At 38.6% G+C, this 25564-nt stretch overlaps 1 protein-coding gene across 1 annotated transcript in view; it reads left to right on the plus strand.

Annotated features, from left to right (window-relative positions):
• CPQ (carboxypeptidase Q) overlaps positions 1-25564 on the plus strand; it is a 458745-nt gene that overhangs the window by 124073 nt on the left and 309108 nt on the right. Inside the window, exon 3 of the mRNA XM_079126296.1 lies at positions 15695-15902. Coding sequence (XP_078982422.1) covers positions 15695-15902 — 208 coding nt within the window. The remainder of the gene's footprint in view (positions 1-15694; positions 15903-25564) is intronic.

The following is a 25564-nucleotide window of genomic DNA, read 5'->3' on the forward strand; positions in this document are numbered from 1 at the left end:
TACCCCAAGGCCCCTGAGCAGGGGAGAGCCTATCAGTGACTGGCTTTTAATTTTAATGTCAGGACAGGGCAAATTCTTTCAGGGACTGACATGTACCTTCTCTGAATTCTCTCAACAGCATAACCCTTTATGATGTGTATGATTAATTATTTCATCTCTCCTAATTAATTCATCTTAGTTTAGGCCAAGGAATGACTTCTGTTTATTTTTTATATTCTGTAGGTCTTACCAAGGTAGTAAGTCCTCAAGTGAATAACACATTTTGGGTCATTATTATATCCCCTTTCCTAAAGCAAGGATGATGACAAACAGTCCACTTTTAGAAGTTAGATTTTAATTATTTTTAATGGATAGAAATTATTTAATTTCCTTAAGCTCTGTTTGTCCTCCTATCAGTAGAATGCAAGATGACAGGATTTTTTTATCACTTAGATGGGGGGGGGGGGTTGTGAAAACTGAAGGAAAAGAAGTGCATCTCTTTTTCTGATTATTTTAGAAACTGTTTTTCACTAGGAGGATCAGAAGCTCGAAAGCAAAGATATTTGGCATAAAACAGTGAGGGGACTCTGGATGGATAGATGTTCCAGGACAACTTCCATTACAAGCAAAGAAAGTCAGGCTACATGGAGGGAAACAATGTCTTTGCCATGGAAACATTAGTGGGAAGCGTTAATGAATGAAAAATGCTAATCTGAATCTAGATATTGGAATTTCCCTAAATCATGCCCTCACATATGTGTTATTTCAATAAGTGATTTCTGAACCATCATTCATTCATTCATTCAGTAGACTTTTTTATTGGACACTTGCTATGTGCAAATTGGGCTGTAGCTGCTGTAGATACACAAATGATTAAGATGCAGTTGCTGGAATCATGTGAGGCACTGCATGGAATGCAAAAATGTGTCCTGAAGCAATGAAGGCATGGACTTTTAAAAAATGGTATAATCATATCGAGTATTACTTGGCAATAAAAATGAAAGAAGTACTACCACATGTTAAAATATGGATGAACCTCAAAAGTATTGTTATAAATGAAAAAAACCAATCACAGAAGACCACATTTTGTATGATTTCATTTATATAATATACAAATTCACAGAGACAGAAAGTATATCAGTGGTCATCAGGGGTTTGGGCCCAGATGGGGACTGATGACTGATGAGTTCAGTTTTGTCCTGGGGATGATGTGAGTTGTTCCAAAGTTGATTGTAGTGACGGCTGCAGAACTGGATACACAAACACTTTTGAATGGTCCATTTTAAACTGGCAAATTGTATGTTATATGAATTTAATGTCAAAAAAGCTGTTATTAAAAAAGAGGAAGAGAGGCAGAGAAAGTAGAGAACTGACAAAGCAGTAAAGGGGTATATTTAACTGTATTTGGTAATCTGATTTATACAACAGTTTCAAGTACACATTCTCATTTTATCCTCACAACATTGCGGTGGTATTTTTTATCATGTGAAGAAACTGCAGCTTGGAAAACTTACGTGAATTATCAGAAGACTTATCACTTATGTAGCCGAATGAGTAATTAAGCTCAGGCCTCAGGAACTCATAGCATGGTTGAGGAGCTGACTCGGGAAAGTGTCCACTGAGATGGGAAGAAAGAAGGACAGATGAGAAAATCAGAAGTTCTTATATAGTCTAAATCACAGCTTTGGGTGCTGTCTATATTTGTTCTTTTGTAAGCTAATGGATGAAGCGAAGTCTTTACATGTTTAAATTCCTCGAGGATAATGGCATATCTATATCATCCAGACTCTTCCTGGTGTATGTGGGGACTTGACTACCCGTTTGCTTATGTTGGGCAACTGTATTCCAAGGGAAATGTGAGCTCACAGGCAACTAGCCAGGAGAAGTTCAGGGCCCACAGATTCAAACCCATGTCCTTGTCAGTTGTCTTAATTTCTAAGAGGAAAACCATTGTCATATCAACATGACATGTTGCCCTGCCCTGAATTACTGAATCTGAACACACAGTCACTCCAAGTTTTTGACAGAATCCATCCTTTAACTCTTTATTTTATTCATTTCCCATAGAATTTTCTTCTTTTCATTCTCATTTTACTCCTCTTTCTGTCCCTACATTGAATCTTTCAGTGAAAACTGTTGATTCTGTTTCTAAAATATATTGCAAACTCGGCCACTTCCTTTGTTAAACAGGTCAGGCCACCATTATGTATGTTTCACGGGTCTCGCCATTTTCAAGTCTGTGTCTTCTCCAGAACTGTGCATACTATGAATTTTAATGAAAATTCCATTACATGACTTCTGGTAGGTCCTTCTGCCTAGAAAAAAGCATCATCACACAATTATCTTTTAAAATACATCTTAAAAACTCATTAAGCAAATATTTGAGGACCTACTATTTGCCTAACACTCTTCTTCCTTCGATTATAGAACAAATTCTTTTTTTTAGCTCTTATGTTTTGCAGTTTTTTTTTTAAAAACAAATTTGTATGATTGACAAGTAAAAATTGTTTTTATTTGTAGGATACGACATGATGTTTTGATATACGTGTACACTATAGAATGGCTAAATTAAACTAGTCAATATATGTATTATCTCACATACTCATCTTTTTTTTTTTTTTTTTTTTTTTAGTGAGAGCACTTAAAATCTACTCTTAGCAATTTTCAAGTATGCAATGTGTTGTCATTAACCATAGTCACCACGATGTACAGTAGGTCTCTTGCACTTACTCTTCCTGCTTAACTGAAATTTTGTGTCTTTTGGACAACATCTTTCCCTCCAGTTTCTGGTTATTTCACTTCACATAGTGTCTTCTAGGTTCATCTACATTGTCACAAATCACAAGATTTCTTCCTTTTTTAAGGCTGAATAGTATTCCATTGTTTCATATATTAGGTCTTCTTTATCCATTCATCTGCTGATGGACACTTGACTATTGTGAATACTGCTACAATAAACATGGGAGTGCAGATGCCTCTTTGACATACTGATTTCACATCACATCCTTTGGAAAGATACTTCAAAGTGGGACTGCCACTTCACATATGGTAGTTCAATATTTAAGTTTTTGAGGGTCCTCTACACTGTTTTTCATGATGGCTGTGCTAATTTCCTTTTCCCTCAGTGGTGTATAGATGTTTCTTTTTTTACATCTCTATCAGCACAAATTCTAACTCTTGACTCTTGCCTTCAAGGCTCTTCATGATCGCCTAAACTGAAGATTTGTTTCCCTCATTCTTCAGTTAGCTAGAAAACGCCAAATAAGGGTGGCTTGTTTATACAAGGTAGATATTTTTTCTCTGACATGGGAAATTCTAGATAACTCTTCTCTAGGGTCTTATGAATCCACAGTCTTGTCCAGATGATCCCGTCTGAGCCTACCCCTAGTCCAAGATGGCATCCTCCATTCTCATTTGAGTAAAGACATGCCTCCCCTGTTAAGGATCCTGGTAACATCCAACTGCAGAGAAGTTGGAAAATTAGTTCTTTTCTTTTTTCTATATTATCATTTTCCCAGCAAAATGAAAAGGTTTTATTACTGAAGGAAAGGAGAAAATGTGTATGGAAGGTGGAAGAAGAATGACCCCATGGTAGAAATGAACTCTTGTCCATTATTATAATCACATATTATTTTCTTTATTATTATCCATACCATAATTTTCTTATAGGAAAGATGTGCTTTTCCTAGGTAACTGCTTGCTTTCCTCTATGAACACTGGATTTTGTGCCTGATTTTTTTGTGCTTTTTGCTTTGCTTACCAGGCAGTTTGTACTGAATTTATGGTCCTCTTCAGCAACTGCATAAACCTTTTGACATATATATTTTTTCCATAATATTGACCATGACATTATTTTAATTTTACTACACCTGTTGTCTTTACCTTCCTTCCTCATTTATTTTTATTTTTGATGTAGTTTTTGAAGTATCCACAGATTCTTTGGGTAGTAAGCAAGGAAGTATTTAAAACATAAGTCTAAATAAAATAACTGTATTTAGTGAAGATAATAAAAGTGCCTATATCACGGGACTGATGAGAGAATCAAATAAATTAATATAAGTAAAACAGAACAGTGTCTGGCATATTGTAAAATCTATATAAGTTTTAGTTCTTTATTATTATGTTAACTAAATCTTTATTCAGTGACCATCAAATAAACCGGCATAAAGAGACAGTCTTATAAACACTTTCAAAGAATGTTAAGTGAAGCAAAAGGTAAATATATATACTTAAGGACCATTCTGTAAAAATTATTTTGTCTGCATATTATAATCTGTATAGCAAGTAAGTGTTGTGTAAGATATATGTTAAAAGTTGTAGTTAAATGGCTTCCAAGACATTTGGAATGTCTTATATTAGGTGTCTTGTAGATAAAATGTATGAATGATTGCAGGTAAATGGATGCAGTTGGAGAATATCATGCTAAGTGAGATAAGCCAATCCCCAAAAACTAAAGGTCGAATGATCTCTGATAATAGATGATGATACATAACTGAGTGGGAGGGAGGCAAGAATGGAGGAAGGATGGATTGTATAGAGGAAAAAGAGAGGTGGGGAGGTGGTGGGGGAAGGAAAAATAACAGAATGAGGCAAACATCATTATCCTATGTACATGTACGATTACACAAATGGTGCGACTCTACTTCATGTACAACCAGAGAAACAACAGTTGTACCCCATTTGTGTACAATGAATCAAAATTAAAAAAAAAATGTATGGATGACTAACTGGATGAGGATTATGTCACCAGAAGAACTGTTGCTTGCTCTTCTGTTTTCCTGATAAAGATAGAGGGTCTCCATCAGAGAAGTCTGGGTCTGAATCCTGAATCAATAACTGACCAAACTTTGTGACCTAGGTCCAGTCTGTTTCCATATCAGTACATTTACTGATTGGGCATCAATAAAACCTACCACATAGGGACATAAATGAAATAATGTGCGTAAAGAGCTCTTCATGGTGTCTGACCAGAGTATGCATATTATAGTTATTATCATTAGTTTTATGCAAATCTTTCAGACTAGAGGATTATTGCCTTTTTACCTCCTAATTTTATTTTGAGTACATACAGACCTGATTTTTTTTCCTTTAAATATTTGAAAACCCTACCTTGAAAACCAATGTAAATTCTGCAAAGTCTTAAATTTTTACTTTTCCATCATGATGTTGTACAGAATAGTGGTTTTCAAATGTGACTCAAGAATCACAAATGGATTCTTGGAAACTACACAAGCTGTGAGCCCCTATAGCATTAATATTTCTATTACCATAGCTTTTGTACTTAAGTTTCTGGTGTAGATTAATAAATTATTTATGTTGCTAAATAATCACCTGTTTTTCATTAATTGTTAGTTCATCATAAGCTCATCAAAAACTTCCCATTTGTGTTTTGTTGAGTTCAGTCATTGGGAATAAATGTTCTAAGAAGTTCTTAGGTCTGCCAAAGTGGATCAGGAGCAATATGGTCAATTAAATTCAGTTCAGTAAATATATGTTGAATTCAGAATATGGGAAAAGCATTTTGCTAATATCAAGAGGTATCAACACCATCCTGTGGTGGTCATTTTCCTTCTATTTGGGAATTGAAGCCTTTGGCAGTTCCCAGCCATTTGGTTTGGGTAGGATTGGCCTCTTACCCAGGATGGAGGGACCTTGCTTAAGGCAGTCAGCGAAGCCCATCTCCATGGCCATCTTACTGGATTCAGTAGTGGATCTGTAACCCATGAGTCTTGGACTCATTTGCTGGAGTTCCTGAAAAAAAAAAAAAAAAAATTAAACTGCTTCTGTCTTTGCTGGAAGACACTGTTTTTCCCTGGGGCATACAGTGAGGCTGTGAAGTCTGGGAGGACCTGGAGCTGTGCTGTGGTAGAACATCACACAGTCACCGGAGATGATGCTGACACCGTGAAAAGCAGCACCAGGAGCCAGGAACCGCCTGAATCGATCCTGCCACTGATTTCATCAGCAAAAACATTTCCAAACCAATTGCAATGGAGTTTTCTACCACTTGCAAGTATAAGAATTCACATGTTCCTTGATCTCAGTAATTAGAAAAGAAGATTTATGGTAGCTGCAACTTGAGTGTTACTGTTATTCTAGAATACTTATTCATATCTGTAGTAAAACTTGACCCAGGGATTAAGATTATTGTGAAAACAAAATTGGCCAATGGCAAATAATTACTGAAATGGATTTGAAGTCAGTCTGACTCATGCAGGTCTTCTGCACAGTCAGTTCACACTCAGTAGTACTAGGTTAAGTACCACCTTCCAAAATGCCAGTGGCTTGGAACCACCAAGATTTATCACCACTTTTTTGTTTGGAAAAATCGTGACTCTTCGTGTGCCTTAGTAAAATGGGACTAATCCTCTTACTTCCTCCTATCACTGGACGACTCCTTAAATGCCTTTTCTTGCTTAGAAAGTGTGGGATTAATGTCTCTACTTGGATTTGTGCCCTTCTAGGGTAAGAGCTTTCATAAAATGACCTCCAGGAAATTTTCACATAAGTCATGTGGTTCTATATCTATATCATGTCTCCAGAATCTCCTTCAAGTGGCAAATTATATCAAATTGAATCATGAGACTGAGCCAGGTTTACAACTATTTCAGACAGAAGTTCTGTTTTGTTACTGCATTTTTTTAACCCAACTTTTACTCCTAAGAAGAGAGCATAGGACACTCAACATTTCAAAACATAGCTAAATAAAAAGGCCTACTTTAGAATACCAAGTTGTCATAGAGTTGTTTTATCTCTCTGCCATAACACTGTAATGACATTATCTCATATCTAACATAAACACAAACACACTCGCTTCTGTCATTTTTGCCCTTGGTTTGTGAAGATGGAATTCAGAGAGAAAACACATTTATAGATGAAATAGTGGAATCTGCTGAAAGTGCATAGAATTACTTAACTGTGACACAGCTACTTGTTTCTTTTAGAAATGACATTGTAGCTAGCTGACTGAAGCTACCAAGGATGTGTTTTAATGTCTCTAGAGTTTATCTGCTATTTAAAATTCTTTGTCATGTAAGTCTACACCTTAGATGACTATCACTTGCTAACTTCTTCAGATGTGTTGTTGATCATTTGATCACTTTGTGTAATAGGAGGAGGAAAGTAGTTTTCTAATTTTTACCGAACAATCTTCCTATGGTATCAAATATATTCATTTGATATCTTATCAGTTAGCCATAGATTGTGAAAAAACTCAGGGAGAAACTTTAAATTCAGGGCCCTGCAAAAGGCAGTTGTCACTCAGTAGTGCTGGGGTCAGTACCACCATATTGTTTTTGATATATATCAGTTGCCAGTTGGTGATTCTTTTATTCCCACCTCAAGTCTCTTTTTCACTCCAGACAGAAGAAGCAGCTTGCATCTGGTGTGTGCCATTCTTGTGGCCAATGGCAGTAAGTTCTTAAGAGACAAAGCCAAATCTTGCAATAGCTTTTAAAGGTCCTGCTCAGCTGTGACCATCTATCATGCCCATTCACACTGCATTGACCAGACCAAGTTGTTTGGCCAAGTCCAAGGGTCAGTGTCTTTAACACAGATCCTGTAGTTTACAGTTTAGGCAGTTGGTGGGAATGTGTTATCCTTTGAAGAGGAAGGGAGAGGAAATCATAGTGTTTCACGGGTCTGTCGTGGATAGGGCTATGCATCTCTTGCACCCATACCCTGTTCTGATGCTGCTTCCCCCAAAAGGCCATTTCCTGCTTCTCTCACCCACCCCTCCATCACTGCCTATGTACCCCTTGTTGTCATGTAGACCCATGGAAACTGCTCAGCTTTGCTGCAACCTTATGTGGGGCCTTTATGATATAGTGGCTAAATTATTGGTTTAGTAAAAACTAGAGCTGTCTGACATGATAAGGAACAGCTCTGCTCTAAGCCAAGAAGACTCAATCTTTACTAAAGTCATATCCATTTTTTTTAAAAATTATGCTATTGTTTCCAAGTGAAATTTTAAAATAAATCATATAATAACTGCTTATACCTAGTACATATATGTTTAGAGCCCTTAAATATATACCTTAATGCCTTAAAGTGGTTTTATCATCCTCATTTCATATGATGCTCATGAGAAGCCTATTGATGCCAATAATAGTGTGATTCCCATTTTATAGGATAGGATCAACAGGCTAGTGAGCTTTATGGCTGGAATTCATACCAGGATATTCCAATGAAGAAACATCCTCTATTAAGTATATCTTGAAAAATGCATAGTGAATTATATAAAATACCTTATTTTTAAATTATAGAGTAAGGTGATTACTTGCTTTATTGAAATAATTCACCTTAAAAATTTAAAAAGTATTTCTTTGTTTTTTGAATATCTGATTACTAAATTTCAGTTACACACAAATTTCCATAGGAAGACGGTCTTTGCCCAGAGTGGGCAGTGTGGTCAGCGAAGCACAAAGCTCCATGAAGCCAGTTACCCCATGAGAGAGAACAGAGTGCCTTCCCTGCTGTTGCTCAACATGGCCCACTGGACTGTATCCCTACTGCCCACCTAGTCTAAGCCACTGTCATCTCATCTTAGCCAAAATGTGGCAGTAGGACCTTAAATGCCCTTCCATACCTTTCCTTCCCTCCTCCAAGCTTTTCATCACACTAAGCCTCGTGACACTTTCAAACTGTGAATCCAAAATACTTCTCTTTTCCCACCCAGATTACTTAATATAGCTACAGGCTTCCACGTAATGTCACCCCAACTCTGCCAGCCTCTCATGTCATTCTGGACCTCACACTCTACCGACTTTGATCTCTGTCCTCTTTTCAGCTTCCTATCTTCCCTGCCAATGTCTCCTAGCCAATTAACATTCCTTTGGCAGATTTCACCTTTCCGGGAAGTCGGCCATGCCCCCAGACTCCTATAATCAGCGCTGTGTGAGTCTACCTAAGTAAGTCTAACTTGCCTCTGTATCCAGCCATCATGAGGCCCCTGGATTGTCCTCTTTAACCACCACTTGAAGTTGAAGGTGACTGGTTGCATGGTGCCTTCCTGCTACTCATTTGAGAAGATGTGTTAAATGACAGTGGGTTTTGCAAAATCCCTTACCCACCCATACCAGTCATCCTTACAAGGAAACATACAGCAGCTGGGGAGAAAGCAGCCATGTCAATCATGTTTCAAAGCAACCAACTCGTTCTGACAAAGAGTCCAACTCATATTTTAGAGTAGAAATGTTTCCTGTGATAACTGCTAAAGTAATCGAGGTCCTCCTGGGTCTGATTGCCTCTTTATGCTGCTGAAGTGAAAATGGCAGCAGTTGGATTTTAAGGCCAGAGGTTTTCTAGGGACCAGACTGTGCTCCATGCTTGTAGATGCTGCGTGTTGCTGAGATGGGTCCCTGTAAAACTCATGTTCTGCCTTAATGCTCAGTTAAGCCTCGTGGCCCTATGCTAGATACTGTCCATAAACAGCAAAAATCTTGCTATGAATTCTGCATTTCAGAGATTAAAGTAGACAAGCTGCTCTACTTGCAGCTTGGCCCCTGATGTCAGTGTGACAAGATGGCTTAGCACCCTGGCAGGCAAACGGCGTCCTCTCTAGAGTTGGTGGTAATTTACTGTGCCTGTAGATTTTGATGCAGTTGGGTCTTGTAAGGCTGACAGACCAGGTTTAATTGGAGCCAGGCCTCAGGAGACACAGCTTGGAGAGGATGGGTCATGTGCCTCCAGTGACCATTTGGAGCTGTGCAGAGCCCCTCATTCATCCAACTTTCAATCAAACCAACAGTTGAGTTTTATTTTTTAATTGTTGAAAAATTTTCAAGGAGACCACATCTCTTCCTTCCCTGGAATTCGTAGAGGAGAATGAAGGACTATAAATATCTTGGTTAAAAATTGGAAGATTTTTTTTTAGTGTCTGGGCCCTGGCAGGAAGCCTCCTATTCACTGTAAGTGAATAGATGTTTCATGTATTTTTCTCTTCGCTTCTTTGTTCTTTACCTGGGAATGCCCTTTCCCTCATTTTCAGGTGTCTGAAATCTTCTAAATCCCACTTAAAGTTTCTTCTTACAGGAAACTTCCTAGATTCTTCCCAGTCAGAATTTAAACTAATCTATGTTGTCATTTCATGATGTTATGCTAGACTTTAATTTAGTGCTTGTGACATCCTGAGTCTTTGGAAAAGTTGTTGTTTACCCATTTTTCTTCCCTGGCTCATACCATTCTTAAAGTGGGAACTGAAATTTACTCATCTTCCTTTTGTCCACACTGCCTAGCATGAAGTCCTGGCCTAGGAGGAAGGCTATAAACTTGTTGAATTAATTTGAATCTTTTAGACTAGTTCCTCCATGAAAAGTACATTGCACAATTGTAATATTCTCCATTAACAAATGAACCCTCAGAAAGCAACATCTGATGTGCTTTTATCTGCCTGGCCTTGAATTTGCAATTTCCTTACCATGTTAGGCAAAACACTGAGTTTCCAAGAACAACTGTTTTCCCTTCTCTGTCATTCTGAGTTCAGGAAAGGCCGACCATTCCAGGGACCTAGTTATCTTTCATAGTGCACCGGGTGGAAGATTTGGTGATAAGAGTATGAAGCTGGGCTTCCTTTTGGGTAGGGCTAGACTACTTCCTGTTTGGGGGTTAAGCCTTCTTCTGAATCAGAATCAATTTCCTAAAACCTACCACATTGAGTTGAGGCCCAGAGACATGTTTTTCTGTCTTTTTCTTTCAATAGTAGAAAACAAAGATTTCTCCCTTCACTATCTTCTTCTTCTTATTATTATTATTTTTATTATTATTCTTGAGGCAGTCTCTTTATGTTGCACAGCCTGACCTTGAACTTCCCATCTTCCTTTCTCAGTCTCTGGAGTAGCTGGGATTACAGTCATGCACTACCATGTCTAGATTTCTTATTAACTGTGTTTGGAAGGAATTAAGTCAGAAGAGATGGTGAGTGGGTCTCTATCAAATTCCCCATAGAACAGATGACCTGAGCCAATACCACACTGGTTAGCATCTGTTGTCTCTGCAGGGAGACTGCAAACAGTAATCACACACAAGGTAAGTGGCTTAAAGATGAATTGATCAGTTTTGAAAATTAGGTGTGAAAGATAAAAAGGAACCTGAGGATTTTTGTACTCTTTGTGATTTAAGAGGCTATAGCCAAGAGAGTCACTTTATGGATATTTTTAGCTTTGGTCCCACATTCTCTTCAGAAATTAACTACTTTAATCCTTTTCAGCACTGTAACATCTCACCCTAAAGTGAAGAGCCCCTCCCTGCTCCCCTGTGAGTAGGTTGGGACCCATTGTGATAATAGTACCCTGATATATGAGAGGGCTTCTGGAAGATAACTGATGCCTGACAACTTAGGTAGGCTACTGTATAACTATTTCTTTTTCCTTTTTATTCCTCTTAAAATGAAAATACTTGGCTTTTCTTTTGATATGCTCTGTATTTATAAGAGAATAGTTATGCAGTTAATGGAAGGAGCATGACCCTTAGATTCAGACAAAACCGTTAACTCAAATCTCAGCTCCCACACCTAGTAGTTGTATTAACTCTTGGAACCTCAGAATCCTTACATAAGGTACTTAGTAGAGCTTCTGTGAATGTTGACATAAATAATGGTCACTTAAATATAGCCATTAATATTAATCTCACCTACAGAAATATGTAAGTTCCTTGGAAACATGCATTTTTGGAGGGTGATAAGGGATGAGGCATATTTTTATTAATATTTTTTTTATTTCTCTTCATTCAGTGTGTGTTTCACAAATGCACACACACACACACACACACACACACACACACACACACACACACATGCCAGGCATCATTTCAGGCACTTCGGTAACATTAATGAAGACAGTAGACAAAAATGTCTACCCTATGTGTGCCTTACATTATGGTAGTGGGTACAACTGGATGCTGTTAAAGGATATGAAGAAATTCAGGGAGCTAAGAGAGACAGAAGGTGGGGAACAGGTTGTGATTGTGAATAGGAATTTGGGGGTAGGCCTTATTGTGAACATGACCCTGGTTGTGTGTCCTCAGAGGTTTTTGTAAGCTGCCTTTTAGGTTGGTGAGTGGGAAGAGTGAGGAGTAGGAGCCTACTGATTTGTAGGAGAGCACCAGTGAATATTCCCTTTGGAGTGACATGTCAAAATGCAAGCTCAGAAGAGTGAAGTTTTTCCAATGGCCTGGTGTTATTTTGTTTAATTTGGGCAAACATCTTCCTATGATATTTTGTACACACCCTGCTTTGTACAGCAATGGCTACCGAATACGGTCCACTTGTTCCGTGACTACTGGAGGAAATTATCAGTGTGACTCATGTCTGTTATTAACTGTCACCAATCAAGTCCTTTGGGGCCAGCAAAGATGCTCTCAGGTATTTGCCCTGTGCAGGGGCCAGAGCTTGCGGTGACTGTGAGTGCTACCCACATGTGACTGTTTAAATGGAAATATACATTAATTAAAATTAATTAACATAATAAATTAAAATTAAATTTGACAGTCATGTTCTCAATCACACTAGTCACATTTCCAGTGCTCAATAGCCACATGTGGCTAGAGGCTACTGTGTTAGATGGCACTGATGTAAAATATTTCCATCATTGTGGAAAGTTCTGTTAATATTTGTCGTTTTGCATGTTTCCATCTCTGACTTTGGATTTTTTATGGTACTGCTGTCAGTTTTCAGGCCAATCTTCTTTTGATTTGTTGTTTTGATTTGTTGTTTCTCACGGATCTTAGGTTTAAATACCAGATATAGAATATAGAGTTAAGGAAGGGTACCTAAGCTCTAAGAGAGATTTGAAGAGCTATCTTATGTTCAGGAACCTAAATTTCATTCTTGGAATTTATATCAAGATTGCCCAGTGCTGCTTTTGCCTGGTTATTGTGCTACAGCTCTACTCTCCTCTGGGTGGTAAGAGAATCCGACTGCTGACTTACTATGGTGTCTGAATTAGAGTTGCTAAAAATGAAAATACTGAGCTTTTCTTTTGATATGCTCTGTATTTATAAGAGAATAGTTATGCAGTTAATGGAAGGAGCAGTCCACCTTTAAAAGGGCAGTCCACCTTTAAAGGTAAGATTGCACATTAATGGGAAGGCCCTTGGTTCAGTCGATGACCCCTTATTTGGAGCAATGGCATTCCAGGAATGTTTAATGCCCAATTGTCTATCCATAGGCCAAGAAATTTGTTAGTCCCTGGAGATACAAATGAAAATGAACATGGTTCCAAAGCCCAAGGAATTCAGTTTGGGCAGTAGAGAGAGCCACATAGAGAGTGTCATTTGTCTAGTACCCAACTATGCTGAGCTTGTCCTAAAAATCTGGAGGAAGTTGGTATATGACCCAGCCTTCCCAGGGACAGGAGTGAGGAGATAGGAAAGGAAGCAGGAAACTGGGAAATGCTCCCTAGAGAAATGATTCTTGCATGGAAGCTTGAGGGAAAAATAGGTGTGGATAACATGAAGATGTTGAGAGAATGTGGTCAATAGACAGGACGTACCACGTACCTTGGACACCAAGGAGTAGAATAGCAGAGGATGAGAGTGAGAACTTGTAGGATTTGTGGTACTGAAGCTTAAAATAAATAGGAGCCAGTGCCTGTAGAGGTAGGTTGAGAGATGTGTTTTCAGCAGAGCAGGGAGAGGGACAGGGTGATGGTTCTGTTGGCAGATCTGGCTTCTCAGTAGTTCAAGTAGTCCATTTGGGAAAATGTGTAGGTTACATTTTGGGGAACTGGACTGGAAGTTGGGGTGCCAGTGGTGTGAGAGGGCTGAGGAGGAGGGGCTTGTAAGAATCCAAAAGGAGATAAAGAGGGCCTGAGGTCAGATAGTGTAATGGGTTGGACCAGGGGACATGGATTCAGTTGATACTAATTTTTAAGGGCTAAAAGTATTAGTAATTGAGGATTGATTTTATCATTGGGGCATGAAGGAGACAGCAATCAGAGATGACTCTCAGCTTTCAGGGAAACAGACTCATTCAAACTCTTCCACATTCATGGTGACAGGCTTTGACCTGTAGTTGCTACTAGTGATTTGCATTGACAACTGCGTTCTCTAGGTTAGCTTTTGGCTCTCCTTTGTTAAAATTTGAGTTGAAGTATAGACTATAGTAGTGAAGTACCACCCTTGTATGACTTTAATTTTGAAATTTTATAGAAGTTTGACTTCATTTTTAGCAGCTCTAATTCAGACACAAAATTACCCCATTTGCTGGGACATCCCTTGGGCAGACCATTGAACCTGTTATTCATTAGGAGCAGCTGAAAATCATCAGCAAAATTCCTGCACTATGCCAACAACAACACCAGTCAAATTTCAAGGTAACTCCAGGTTTCAGAAAGTTATGAATCTCAGAATCTGTCTAGTTGACTCCTTATTTGTATTTTTATGCACATTTATCATATAAAGAGCTGGAGGTTTCCTTATTTTCCATAATTGTACACTGATTTTCTTAGATCATAAATTAAATTCTGAGTTCTGAGTGTTGGTGGAGACATGTGTACAGATTTGTAGCTAATCATTTTAAAGTAAATGTATAAAACCCGGCCGGAAGTAAGAGAGGAACCTGCCCAAAGGGACCATTATGATGGGGCCTGTATTGAAGGCGAGAATTCTCCAGTACCTGCAATGCATTTTAAAAGGATTTTCCAAGCAGCAGTTAGCATTTTAATGACATCTTAGTTAACCATAAGTTAAGTTTTCAAAAGAAAAAGTAAAGAAATATAGTTCTGTCATTTATAACATTAAGGAAATAGGAGAAATATATGTTGATACTTCAGGTGTTACCAATGTATTTCGTGACTGCCTGGTTAAAGCCAAAAATGGTAGTTGTCTACCACTTTCTTTTAAATGGTCTTATTTAACCACTGCATCTGGTATTGTTCCCAAATATTTTTCTTTGTCACTCTTAACTGCTCTATCAAATAGGCTCTTTGGTGGTGTGGCATTTTTTGAATGACTTTTTGGAATATGTGAAACTCTCTTCCCTATCAGGAAACTTTGGTCAGGTCTTGAGGAAAGCAGGCATGTTTCCCCAAGTCAACAGGACAATTATATGACATGTTCGAGATTTTTATTTGAAGAGTAGTAACGTGTTGGGTGATGAATGAGGACTGTAAAATGAGAAGCATGGGAAGTTTCCACATCCTTTAAGAATGTTTTTATAGAAAGGAGGAAAGAAAACAAGCTGACTCTCCATGATTCTTGGGAGAAGTCACATTAACCATTTGTTAAAAGTTGGATTTACAAGGAACATTGGCTTCTTAAGAGTGTTCTTCACAAAGTGCCGTTTTTTGCATGATGTCACTGAAGGTTGTTTAGCAACATATCAAAATAGTTTCATGAAAAGATAAATATGTGTTTCATTAATCTCAAGAGGAACTTTCTAAAATGCCTTTTTAAAAATAAATAAGTAGTGTCATTCCATGAAATGCATGACTTCTTAGGGTGGGAAAGAAGAAGAAGAAAATAAAAGTGGCTGTTTTTCCAAGCAATTAGTGATTTAGTACCAGCTGGTCAAGTGAGGTGAAAAACTTGAGTTGTATGTTATATTATTTTGAATGCTAACCCCATAATCTTTCTCCCAGGGTAAATGGCTCTAAAACTTTGATCTTCTCAAACAAGTTTGCCAGATGTAGTGGACAAAGCATGTGTGACCTTTTGTGCACCAGTTCCACCTGGCTGCTGGGAAACCATAAGTTAGTTCTTGTTTGATTTTTATTTCTAGGCATTATAGCAGAAGTTCTGGTGGTGACCTCTTTTGATGAACTGCAGAGAAGGGCCCCAGAAGCAAGAGGGAAGATCGTTGTTTATAACCAGCCTTACATCAGCTACGCCATGACGGTGCAATACCGCGTCCGGGGGGCTGTGGAAGCTGCCAAGGTGGGGGCTTTGGCATCCCTCATTCGGTCAGTGGCATCCTTCTCCATCTACAGGTTGGTTATGGCATTTGTTTGAAATCTTTTAAAAATCTTTTCCATGAAAGAGGAGCCCTTATGAAATAAAAATAAAACCATTCAAATGAAAATACTGATCGTTCATGGATTTCCCCCCATTTCATATTTGGTCATTTGTTTGCAATATCTTCTCTGGCCTTTTTGGGATTCCAAGTATCATTTATGCATTCTTTTAGAAAGCTTTCCACATTCACAACCATCCTTTAACATTCCTTATATAACTAATACACTGTGTATTTTCACTGGAGGGTGGGTTGACTTCACGTCTGTGTTTCATCAGGATTCCTAATGACTTCAGAGGAAGCCAAGCTACTTTCCACGTTGCTAGAGAAGTGAAATAAAAATAGAGCGGATAACATGGTGGGGGCCATTTCTGCAGTAATGAAAAGAGCTGGGGAACTAGAGGAACTTGGATATAGACCTGGCTCTGCCACTGAAAGCCCTATGAGCAACTTTAGTGTTTCTTAAAGTTCTCTGGGCCTCACACTTCTCCACTGGCAAATGATGATGATGAAGAAGAAGAAATGTGCAGGATCATTTTAAGATTAAATTAAGTAAACTTAGAAAAGATACTTGATTATCTTTACAGGTCTGCATCAATGTTTGGTAGCATTATTTGAGAACAATGTAAGATTTTTATTCTTTATTACCCTGATTTAAGTGTTATCAAAGTGTTTTATTTATTTTAATGTTATATTTTATTCTTTTAAGAGACTAACTCCTCTTAGTCAGCTTTTCTTTTCTTTTTTTTTGAAATGGGCTTTTACTATGTTGTCCAGGATGGCCTTAAACTCTTGGGTTCAAGGATTCTCCTATCTCAGCCTCCCAAGTAGCTGGAACTACAGGCTTGTGCCACTGTGCTGAGTCAAGTGTTTTAACAATTCTCTGTCCCAGGATGCAGTTCAATATTGCAGTGGATGAAAGGTCTAAAACTTGACCTGTAGACATTTGGCCTAGTTTAATTGTTACATATGGTTGTGTCACACATTAAAGATAAAATATTTGAGTAACATAGATTAAAGAAGTACCATCTTAGTGCTGTAGCCTGGCCCAAGATTTTCAAAAAATGCAAAGGTAATTGCAGATGATGTTTATTTGGGTTGCAGGACTGGATTTCTAGTATCTATGTTTTAGTATCTAAGTTTATTCTGTACAATTGCTGTTTGGAGCTGAAGACACAGCTGCTTGACCTTAATTAGCACCCTACACCCTTGAAAATAAAATAACTGAGAAATAGATGTCGGCAACTAGAAAATACAGTGAGAGAGGAGTGGTACAAATGTGCAGAGAAAAGGAAAGAGTATTTTTTTTTCCTTTATAAATAGGGATAAGATGTCTTCCCAGGAGAGGAAGACAGGGCATGTTAAAACCACTTGTTGGGAATTTTATGAGAGAAAACCTAGTTGCACTGGTACTATAGTGCTAAAAATAATGTTCTTTGTAAAGTCTTTAATGGTTTTATGACTAGTGAAAAGTGATTGGATCATACTCTTTTGGATGGTTTATCTTCCCATGAGGGAAGTCCTGAAATGGCTAGCTTACTTCCCAGAATATCTCCGATCCCTTGGAATAACAAGCTAAGCAAGCTGTGGCCATTCACCATGATTTCATTGGTCATGAGAATGAAATTATGGAGCTAGTTTGTTGCTTTGTGAAACTGGGAGATTGCCAGAAATCTTTATTTAAGAACCACTACTCGTAAGACTAATAAATTCCCAGATGACTTAATACACAGTGATCTGCCAGGGTTCATTGGCATAATTTTTTTTTTTTCTGGTATAATGAAGACATTTGAGAACCAAGGATACAGCATAGGAGTAGGATTTGTCTAGCCTGTGACTTCAGAATGTCAGCCTCTAAGACTTGGGGTCAACAATTTGTCATATGCATAAAAGGGACATTTTCTTCATACTTCCAAATCTAGACTGATTATAACTCTTCACTGATTTTATAGTTACCATATTTCACTGAACTTAACTTTGTAACTCCATTCTTTGACCATTTATAAATGTGTAATGACATCGGTCTTTATATAATACCTTAGAATCTTTCATATATGTCATATTATTTTATTGTGATTACATCCCGAAGGGTCATGCAGATGGGGCATTATACCTGTTTTACAGGTAGGGAAGTAAAAGTTCAGAGAATTAGACATATTAACGTGTTTACATCTTATACCCCGAAAAGTAAAAACTAAAATGACATAGACTCCCTTTGTCCACTTCTAGCTTATAGTTTTTAGAACCAAGTTTCTTTAGGGTATTCTGTATTCCTATCTCCAAGTCTTCACCCCTCATCACTCTGCAGACTATTTTAATGCAGCACTGAAATGGAACTTCTGAAGGTCACAAATAACACCTCATTGTCAAATATAATGGGCTTCTCAGGCCACTGTCTTATTGCACCTCTCTGAAGCAGTAGTCATTATTGACTGCTTTTTCAATATTTCTTCTCTTTGTCTCTTATGACTTCTTTTATACATCCATTTTCTTTCTCTTCTCTCTCACTCTTCCTTCCCTATTTCTCTGGCTTCTGACTCTGACCATTCTACCTGAGCATTACCATCATGTTTGTGGCTTCAATCACCTTCTGTGCTTTGGCAATTTCCAGGCCCACCTCTCCCATCCATACTACTGCCACATTGCCAGCTACCTACTGGTTCTTTTGGATGGTCCATGGATATCTCTGTTCTAGCTTTCTTAAAATTTAATCCAGCCTCTCATTTCTTTCTTCTACATTTTCTATCTCAGTAAAAATAACATCTGTCTTCTAAGTCAGGTGGTCCTTGATTGTGTTTGCTTTCTTGCCTTGTCCCTCATATCTAGTAGTTACTCTGTCTCTTAGGTTCTGCTCTGTAGCAGCCATTTCAATACATACAGACTGAGCAGCTCTATTTCCCAGCCTCGCTCCACACTCTAGTCACTGGGGGCCACTAACACTTTGCCAATGCACCATGTTTCCCCAAGGTTTCATGACTGCATGTGCTTTCTTCTCCAATACCCCACTTTCCTTTCTCACTGTCACACACCATTCTTCAAGATTCATCCTAGTATCTCTTCTGGGAAGCCCTCCCTGCTATCAAATGTAGCCCAGGTGAGCCTCCTCTTTTTGGTATTCCTATGCCATCTCATATATACTCTGGATCACAATGTTTTGAGGGTAGTTTCGGCTCGTACTTTGGCAGGGTAGACTACTGGTTGTAACAGACAACTTCACATCTCAGTCAATTAACACAGCAGAGATCTCTTTCTTGCTCACATAAGAGTGCCAAAGGAGTGTTCAGCAGGTGGACGTTTGCTCCTTTTCATCTGTCTCCACATCTCCAAGATCTCAGAGTCCTCGGTACCCAGTGGACAAAGAAGGGGATGTTGAGAGAAAGTCAGTAACCAACAGGGAGGTTTTTCATGGTTATTCCTATTTTGAACTGGATATAACATACTTCTGCTCATATTCTGCTGGTCAGGATGCCATTTTGTGGAGACTGTGCACTGTGGTTTATCTTTATGCCCAGGGTGTAAGGAAAATGGATTTGGTTAAAAACTGTCCAATCTGCCCCAACTGCCTGACTACATAGTAGACTTACTAGACTGTAAGTTCCAGAAAGACATTGATTTCAGTGTGTGTGTGTGTGTGCATGTGTGTGTATGTGTGTATTTTTTTTTTTACTTCTATGTTTTATTCATTCAGTATAATGTTTGATACATAGTTTTCTAGAAATACCTGTTGAAGGAATAAACTTGTCTAAGGTTATGTAGTAAATCATGGCAGGGCTCTGATGACAAACAGGTTGTGTTAGCTTTTCATTGCTGTAACCAAAAGATGTGTCTAGAGCACTCTAGAGGAGGAAGAGTTTATTTTAGGGTTCATGGTTTCAGAGGTCTCAGTCCATGGTCAGCTGACACCATTACTTTGGGTCTCAGGTGAGGCAGAATATCATTGGACATGGTAGAGGAAAACTGTTCAGTTCATGGCATCTGATGAGAGGAAGGGGCCAGGGACAATACAGCCCAAGGCCATCTCCCACCTGCCTACAATTACCACCCAATAGTATTCAAATGAATGATCTACCAAATGGATGAGGTTTCAGCTTTCATAATCCAATCTTTTTACCTTTGAACATTGATACACTCCCTAACAATTGAGCTTTTTGGGGGACATTTTTTAGATCTAAACCATGACCCAATTCCTAGTACTCTCATCAAACTGTATCATCTCTGTAGTAAGCTTTACAATAACTTGATCTTCTAGGGAACTTTGCTCTGTATTTTGAAGAAAATAGCAGGTGCCCAATACACTAGATTATGTATATATTTTTTCTACCAAAACATTAATGAATAATGACATTTTCAGTTGCCAACTAAAAACAAAAATGGTTCCTTTCTCCCTGGCAAGATTTTTACCCTTAACTGTGGGAGTGGGCAATGTTGGATTCTGTCTAGGAGTATTGTAGACGTAAGCAGTGCTAAAGAACAGAATATGTATTGTAATTTGTTGCTGCTTATCTTCAGAGTTAGAGAGTCCCTAGAAGGAAGTTTGATATGACACTTCTCAGTGTAGTCGCCAGAATTGTCGGCCATTTTGGAAGTAGATTAGTCACATAGCTGCATGATAGATTCCTCCAGAGGAGGCTCATTACTTGTTGCCAGCTGCATCTCCAGGTTATTCTTCTTGTTTCTCTGTACCACCTTTATTAGTGGTTCTGTGCTCAGACTTCAAAGAGAAGACTTTTCCTTTATTGATGTTTTTATAACAACCTGACCTTTCATTCACCATTGACCATCGATTCATTAGCACTTTTTCTGAAAGTAAAACACCTCTTTTCTTTGTAATGGGAAAATATTTTAAAAATCAATGTAATTAATTACAGATTTAGGCTCTACAGAGGAGACCTTCTTAATAGAACCATTTGTCTTACATTATTTCTCAAATTTATATATTTTAGTAAATGTTTACTGAGAGCTTACCAGTTACTCAGAAGTTTCCAGGCACTAGGGTTACTAAGATGAATCAGACATGCATTTTTTTTCCCCTTCAGAAATAGGCTATCTCAGGAAAGAGAAGGATGTAAGGTTTAAATATACGTGATTAGTGTAACATATTTTATATGTAATGCTTAATGCAGGAGTAGGAGAAAGGAATGAAAGAAGGGAATGACCATTTATTAAGTGCCGACTTTGTACTATGCTTTTCTCAAGGCTTAAATTGTTTGTGTTAATTCTTTATGCAACTCAATAGATGTAAGTATTGGTATCTCTCTTTTACAGGCTCAGAATGGTTAAATGACTTATCAAGTTACACAGCTAGTGAAAGAACTAGGATTCAAACTCAGAAACTTTTGCTCTAAATTCCATGTTCTCTAGTTTGCACCAAGCAACCTGGAAAGCTAGTGTGGTAGGAGTCAAGAAGAGGTAGCAGAAATCAAATGTGGGTTCATTTCATTGAGGGTGTGAGTGTGGGGAGTAATCAATGAGACGGCAGAACTTGAACAAGAGAAAGTAGGTGGGAAGACATTCTACACAAGGTAAAGGCAAGGTGGGAGTGCATGATGTATTGGGGAACATACAAACAGACCATTTCTGCTAAAGCCAGGTCTCCTAGGAAATCAGAAGAATGGAACCCTGGGGTAAGGGGAAGAGGCCAGAGTTGAAGAATCCAGAGTACCAGATTGGGGCATGTTCAGTGTAATGTGCAGGAAATGGAGAACTGCTTAATGTGTTAGCACTGTTCTGGAATAGTGTTCTCAAAGTGGTCCCTGGAAGGAATCAGCAACCTTACCTGGGAACTTGTTCAAATCACTAACTTTAGCCTCTGCTAGAGATTCATTAAATCAGAAGTGCTGAGGGTAGCGTCCGGCATTCTGAGGTTTAAGAAGCCCTCCAGATGATTGTGCTGCACAGTGAAGTTTAAGACTACTTTTTAGAAAGACTCATCTGCATATGTGCACAACACGCTTTGCAGAAGGAAAGTGAGGATACTCCCCTAGAGTGCAGAACAATGAGGACTGAGATGATGGTGATGGCAACAGAAATGGCAGTGGCAGAGACAGCAGGAGGGACGGTATGAAAAAAACAAAAAACCAAAACACAGAACTTGAGAACTGGTTGGATTTGAAGAGGAAGGAGAAGGAGCTGAAGTTTGATAGGAAGGATCAAAAATCAGTTCAACTCAATATTTTAAAAAATCATGGTTTATGAAACAGTATGGGTTTGTGACTTGGAAAGAAAACACAGGTCTGATGACATATCTGGCACATTCTGTAGGGCAAACTTGTGCCCAGCAGATTAGCCGCCAAATTCTTTTCATGGATGGGATGAACCATCTTTCCTTTGCCCTTTTCCCACAATCTTTTTTTCTTACTTTATTTGTACTTTATCTTACCTTGTTAGGTGCTGAAGGCATTTGAGTTCGCGATCTCTGCTCTGAGGATACCAGATTGGAACCTGGACAATGATGAGACGAGAGGAGGTCTAGGTGGTCTAGAGGGTAGCACAGCCAGTTTGTATTTTAGACATTTTGAGTTTGTCTAAAGATGACTATAAATCCCATTGATCTGATTTTTAAATTTTATTAAAAAAAACAGTGCAACATTTCCATTTCTACATTATCCATGTATTTGATCACCCAAGGCAATTTAAAATTCTAGCCTGGCTTACTTTGCACTATAGTATACCTTGGGGCTTCCGCCTCTTGCTTTCTGAGCACACGAGCTCGAGCATGCAAAGTAATTTTTACATTAGCCTGAGTGAAATATAATTCAGAAGGTAACTCTGCTGAGGCCAAATTGTCTGTTATACTGCCATTGCCAAATATTCATTTTTTTTTCCTAGTTATTTTCTCCATTGCCCCAGATAATTGAACAGACGGTATGTTTTAATCAGCTAAGGAAGCAAAAGGCTCTCCCTGTACTGTGCAAATCAAATCCCTGCACTGGCTAACAATTCACCGAGGTGGGAATGAGTTGTTGAGAGAACTTGGCTTTGTAAACACTACTGGCTTATGTTTTACATCTCATGGCCTTTGTGTACTGTACTGATAGAATGGAGTGAGGAGGAGGAGGAAGAGGAGCAATCATTTTGGGGATGACTAAGAGATGATGAACCACACAGCTGGGGAGAGATGAGTGTGTCCAGGTGATCTTTCTGGAGTGCAGAGGGGGAGAATGCTATACCATCTGGCGAGAGAGATGTGAAAAAGTCTATAAATCAGTCTCTGTAATGATACTTAATTAATACAGAGTCAATAAGTAAGATAATTGAAGTGCTGGTTGGGCGACATTGTGGAGTTAAATAGCTTCAAAGAGGGCTCTGATTAAAGCCATTACAATTTATAAAACATTCTTCATCTTAAGAAAGCGTCTTGATGAGATTTCACATGAACATTTTGTAATCAGAGGGCCAGCTTAAAACATTCAGAGCAGAGGTGAAATGTGTTAAGAGGTCTATTTGGGATGAATTCTGAAAGCCAGTTAGTTATTCTCCGGGAGGAAAAAAAAAAAAAAAAAGAAAGAGAAAAAGAAAAGCTCACCCTACCTCCTTTGTTTTTTTAACAGGAAAAAATTAATATTTCACATTTAGACAGTCTTGGATTTGTGATGTCCTGGTGGTTTGGTTCTTCAGTGTGACCTTAGGATAATTAGCTATCGAGCTTGATTTAAATTGTTTTGAAATATTGTTGCAGTGGAGGGGGCCTGTGTGCCTCCTGGTGAAAAACAAGGAAAATGCCGCTTTGACTCCACACAGGACAATGGGCCAGCCTCCATGAGGAGGCTTTTTCCCCTCTTACTTTGTTTTTGCTTAATTCACTCCGAGCCTCATAACAGATGCACCGTAATCAAGCAGAATGCCAATTCTCATCATGTATGCCCGTGGAGGGCCACCGGGCTCCCGAGGGGGGAAACCAGAGAAGACCCGCATTGAATGCTGCATGTTTTCTTCTCATCATCCTTTCCTTCCTCCCACCTCCCCACCCCACCACCTACTCTCTGGTTATTTAAAAGGCAGATTCTTTCTTTAGAAGTCCTTTGTTAGAAATTCCAAAATGTTCTTTAATCACTGAGCTTGCATCATTGCTCCAGGTAGTGGGAACATGAATGCTACCTCATAGTGCAGAGAGCTGGGCCCTTATGCTTTGGTGCCTGGATTCTGGAGGCAGCGGCCCTTGGGTCTTTGTTCAGTCACTTGGCCGATGTGACCTTAGCAAATTGTGTCACCTTCCTATGCCTCAATTTCATCTATAAAATGGGGGAAATGATTGAACTTTTTCCAGGAGTTTTGTGGAAATTAAATGAGATAATAATATTGCCTGATGCATAGTAAGTTTTAAAAACATGTAAAATATTATTATATAGTTTTACTAACTAATTACTAGATATAGTTATTGAAAGAAAGTGGAAGGAAGGAAGAAGGAAAGGGAGGGAGGGGGGAGGCATACAGAAAAGGCGGGAGGGAAGGAGGAAGAAAAGAAAAAGCAGGGAAGGAAAGAAGGGGGAAGGGAAGAAGAGCTTAGTTTTTTAAATATCACTGTTATTTTTGAGGGGGCGTACCTGGGATTGAACTCGGGCACTTAACCACATCCCTAGTTCAGTTTTGTATTTTATTTAGAGACAGGGTCTCACTGAGTTGTTGAGCACCTCACTTTTTTGCTGAGGCTAGCTTTGCACTTGTGATCCTCTTGCCTCAGCCTTCTGGGGTTATAGGTATGTGCTGCCATGCCCAGTTAATGTCACTTTTATTAATTGGTGGACTACAATTGCAGCTATGTGGTTGGGAGAGAAATCCTTGCATCATATTGCCATTTGGATCTCTGTCTCCATTGTCTTTCCAGACTCTGCTGGGGCTATGTGTTTGCTTGTCTGTCTGCCTTTCTGGATTGGCAGTTCTCCTGGACACAGACTGTGTGTCTTGTTCCTGTGGTGTTCCCAGGACTCTCCCTAATTCCTGGCACACAGCAGTGCTAAAATAAATGAGCAAGAGTCAGAAGCAGCCTATCTAGTTTGCTAACATGTAAATTCAAGGTGTCACTATTTCACAATCACAAATGTTGAATAATAATATAGATGAGGTGACTAACCTTTTGAATTGCTACTTATCAAAAATAGAATCTCTGGAACCTGAGAGCAGACTCTATAGTTATGTAAATTTTGGTAAAGCATTGCAAACTGCATATTACTATGGTGCTTTGTGAGGCAGCTATAATTAATGGTCTGTTTGCATTGCTAGTATAGACTGTCATTTTTCATCTACTTATAACCTTGATGTAAAAATTTATTCTTGGTTACTATTTTGCATTCATAATTTTAAAATATATATAAATGTTCACCTTCTATTTTCCAGCTTTCTGATTATCAAAAGTGCCCGCTTAAGAATCACATCACTGTGGCATGTTTTTCTGAATCTCTAGTGGTAAAAAGAAATTAATGCATTTTGAATTCGGGTTTCAGGATTATGAGAATGCTGTTTGCTTATGCAATGCCCTTTGAACATTGACTAGCGTAGCACAGGAACCAAAAGAATCCTGAGTAACTTTGAGCCGATCCTTACTATTACATGAGTTTTTTTCCACTTCTTCCCCACACACACCAAGTTAAAGATGACGCTAAACATCTCTTGCACCATGACCCTCCGACTCCTTTATCCTGT

Source organism: Sciurus vulgaris, assembly GCF_902686455.1.
Source record: "Sciurus vulgaris genome assembly, chromosome: 1".
Classification (NCBI taxonomy): Eukaryota; Metazoa; Chordata; class Mammalia; order Rodentia; family Sciuridae; genus Sciurus; species Sciurus vulgaris.